The following is a 3,706-nucleotide window of genomic DNA, read 5'->3' on the forward strand; positions in this document are numbered from 1 at the left end:
TCTCTCTCTCTCTCTCTCTCTCTCCCTCTCTCTCTCTCTCTCTCCATACTCCTACACTCTTCAACTTATCTCAGTTTGCTTCTTTCAACCCTTCACCCCTCCCCCCCAAACACACACACACACACACACACATCTCCTTCAGAAAAACACAAAATTTACACAACCTTTTCACACATCCTTATTGCGAAACACAGCCAGCGTTTACATATTCCAACCACCGGGGACCCTACTGAGCTTCCCTACAGCCTGAGGTCACTTCAGACATAGCACCCGACTTCTGCGTGACACCTTGACAGTGTTGTGAGGACCGGTGTCACGGCTCGTGGCCACACCCACCTGTAGATGACACCCTTCCTGTGCAGGAAGAAGAGGCCCACGGCGATCTCCGCAGCGTAGAACCTGGGAACACACAGGAAGATGAACACACAGGAAGATGAACACACAGGAAGACGCGTTTCAAGAGAACGCTGTCAGCCGACGGGGGTTCCTGTATATGGGTTTGCATGACATCACTACGTCTATGAGTCAAACTGATGAAGCGACCGTTCATCCTGCGTGATTTGTTGACGGGGGGGGGGGGTGCGCAATTTGTTGACAGGGGGTTTGGGGGGGGGGGGGTGCGCGATTTGTTGATGGGGGGGGGGTGCGCGATATGTTGACGGGGGGGGAGTGCTGCGCAATTTGTTGACGGGGACGGGGGGGCATGCCATTCACCGCGTGTCAGGCCAGTTGGCGCGCCAGGCCACCGGGAAAACTCCCGGTGCTCCCGATGGCCAGTCCGCCCCTGACCAATCGCAATCGTCTTGGGCGGCGCTCAGCTTGTTTTTTAATCAACGGTGCCCTTGTAAAATAACGCCAGGGGATTGACTGAATTGAGTGGCAGCAATGAGAGGCTTATTTACAAAACGGACATCGGTTGAGCCAGATAACCTTCTGTACCGCCCGACTTGGCTCATGCTAACGTGAGTGTGAACAGGGCCAGAGAACAGACGGCGTTATCTTACACTGCCTGTGGCTCTTTGAACTTGCCCACGCGCTGGATGTGGTACATGAGGTCGCCTCCGTTGATGTACTCCATCACAAAGTACAACCGGTCCTGAGAGAGGAGAGAGAGAGGAGAGAGAGAGGAGAGAGAGGAGAGAGAGAGAGGAGAGAGAGAGGAGAGAGAGAGAGAGGAGAGAGAGAGAAGAGAGAGGAGAGAGAGAGCAGAGAGAGGAGAGAGAGAGGAGAGAGAGGAGAGAGAGGAGAGAGAGAGCGAGAGATAAGAGAGAGGAGAGAGAGAGAAGAGAGAGGAGAGAGAGAGAAGAGAGAGGAGAGAGAGAGAAGAGAGAGGAGAGAGAGAGAAGAGAGAGAGGAGAGAGAGAGAGAGAGAGGAGAGAGAGAGAAGAGAGAGGAGAGAGAGGAGGAGAGAGAGAAGAGAGAGAGAGAAGAGAGAGAGAAGAGAGAGGAGAGAGAGGAGGAGGGCTTGAATGGGCTGTTTTACTGAGTTTATCACACACACACACACACACACACACACACACACACACACACACACACACAGGCCCACGGTCACAAGAAGCCTTGACACCCACATTATCATCCCTAAAAAAAAAACGAAAAAAAAAAACGCCTAGGAACCGCTCTACTCAAAAGCTCCAGACCCGCCCCCCCAGACACCCCCCCCCAGACCCCCCCCCGAGACCCGGGTCTCTCTGCGTACCACCGTCTGGAAGCAGGAGTGCAGCTGCGTGAGGAAGGGGGGCTTGTCTCTCTGCGCCAGGACGCGTTTCTCCACCATGGTGCACTCCACGTCGTCGTCCTGGATCACCACGTCCTTCTTCAGGATCTTGATGGCGTACAGCTCCTCCGTGGACTTCATCTCCGCCAACATCACCTGACAACACGTAAAAACAACAACAACAAACAACAAACAAACAACTTTTATTGTCATACAGTAGTCGCACATGGTCAACGCTGAAACACACACACACACACACACACACACACACAGTGACAGGAGTGTCCATTGTTGAAATTCTCCTCATCCCACCATCCTTCCTCCAAGGGCAGCCGAGAGCAGACAGTAGGCAGGGTGCATGCTGGGACGCGCCCGGGAGCCAACCAGGAGCTCCTGACCGTCTTCGTCAGGGACGGACGGCGTTCGCGATCTGTTCTTCTGCGTGTTTTTCAAATTTGGGTTCTTAGGGAGGTAACCCTCGGCTGTAGCTCAGTTGGTAGAGCGGGTCGTTCAGTGATCGAAGGGTCAGCGGTTCGAATCCCAGCTCCGACTGTCCACATGTCGAAGTGTCCTTGAGCAAGACACCTAACCCCAAATTGCTCCCAATGAGCAGGTTAGCACCTTGCATGGCAGCTGCCGCCATTGGTGTGTGAGTGTGTGTGTGAATGGGTGAATGAGAGGCCATTGTAAAGCGCTTTGAGTGCCACTAAGGTGGTATATAAGTGACCCTACTTGCTATGAGGCGACAGCACTAGGTTCAGCGGGGTTCAGTGTCTTGCTCAAGGACACTTCGGCACACTCCTGAAGCTGGGATCGAACCGGGGACCTTGCGATCCCCAGCCAGCCGCTCTACCTCCTGAGCCACACAAGGTCGGGGACATGCCGAGGGAGGGTCAGAGGTCGTGGTAGAAATACGGCAAGGGCATGAGGAATGTCAGCGTCTCACCTTGCCGAAGCTGCCCTTCCCTAGCAGAGCCAGGAAGTGGAAGTGGCTGAGCCGAACCCGGTCCGCGTTCCCCGACGGCAAGCTGTAGCGCCGCGGGTCGGACGGCGCCATCACCTTCTTCCCGTGGCCCATCTTGGCTTTCTGTCACACACACACACACACACCATGAAAAAATGCACACACACACACATACTTACGCCTAATGAATCTAGAAGAATCCTTCTAGACTAGATTTGCATCCTAGCTACAGCGAGCTTCATGCCATTCAGCACACAGTAACATTCAACAAACACTAACCGATCCCATGAGCTGTTCCCTACTTGTGAGGCGAGCGCATTCTGTGGTGTTCCCGAGGGCCGATCGGTGAATATTTCCTGCCGGGAAATGTAGCCCCAGTCAGGCCACGAGCCGAGCCGACGCGGTGAGATAGAACACCTTCAGTTTAGTTTTGTTGACGTGGGGGGGGGTGCTGTGTGACTTGTTGACGGGGGGGGGGGGGGTGGGGTGCTGCGCGATTTGTTGACGGGGGGGACAGGCCATTCACCGCAGGCCATGCCAGTTGGCGCGCCAGGCCACCGGGAAAACTCCCGGTGCTCCCGATGGCCAGTCCGCCCCTGGGTGTGTACCACACCGCGTTGAGAGCCGGGCAGGAACCGGCCTTCATTTCTCTCCCAGACATGCTCGGAGTAGCAAACACGGAGCGCGGTCGCGCCTCAGGGACATCCCGACCAAAACGCTCGTCTGGAGCGGTACGCGAGCCAGAAACCTCCTAATTAGTCACCAACATCCATCTGCTCTAAAGTGAATTTACCTCAGATGAGAGGTGGAAACCCAGTGGGAATAGAGTGCTAGCGTGGGCTAGAAAATCGCCCATTGTGTGCGCGCGTGTGTGTGTGGGGGGGCTGAAATTGAAATTGAGAGTTTAACATGTTTTTTTGAATGATTTTTCAAGGTGCCCACCCACATCCATTGTATGACCAAAACGGTGGTAGAGCAATTATCAGACTTTCTCAAAAGTGCTAGTTTTGTAAACGTTTTGA

At 54.4% G+C, this 3,706-nt stretch overlaps 1 protein-coding gene across 1 annotated transcript in view; it reads right to left on the reverse strand.

The window, feature by feature from the left end:
- LOC311327862 (protein kinase C alpha type-like) overlaps positions 1-3,706 on the reverse strand; it is a gene marked incomplete at its 3' end in the record, with an annotated part of 28,352 nt that overhangs the window by 16,987 nt on the left and 7,659 nt on the right. Inside the window, exons 3-7 of the mRNA XM_084460967.1 lie at positions 3,298-3,407; positions 2,667-2,807; positions 1,703-1,876; positions 1,005-1,096; positions 337-399 (exon numbers count right to left, since the gene is read on the reverse strand). Of these exons, the coding sequence (XP_084317093.1) occupies positions 337-399; positions 1,005-1,096; positions 1,703-1,876; positions 2,667-2,807; positions 3,298-3,407 (580 nt within the window). The remainder of the gene's footprint in view (positions 1-336; positions 400-1,004; positions 1,097-1,702; positions 1,877-2,666; positions 2,808-3,297; positions 3,408-3,706) is intronic.

The sequence above is a fragment of the Borostomias antarcticus genome (genome assembly GCF_949987555.1).
Source record: "Borostomias antarcticus genome assembly, chromosome: 35".
Lineage (NCBI taxonomy): Eukaryota > Metazoa > Chordata > Actinopteri > Stomiiformes > Stomiidae > Borostomias > Borostomias antarcticus.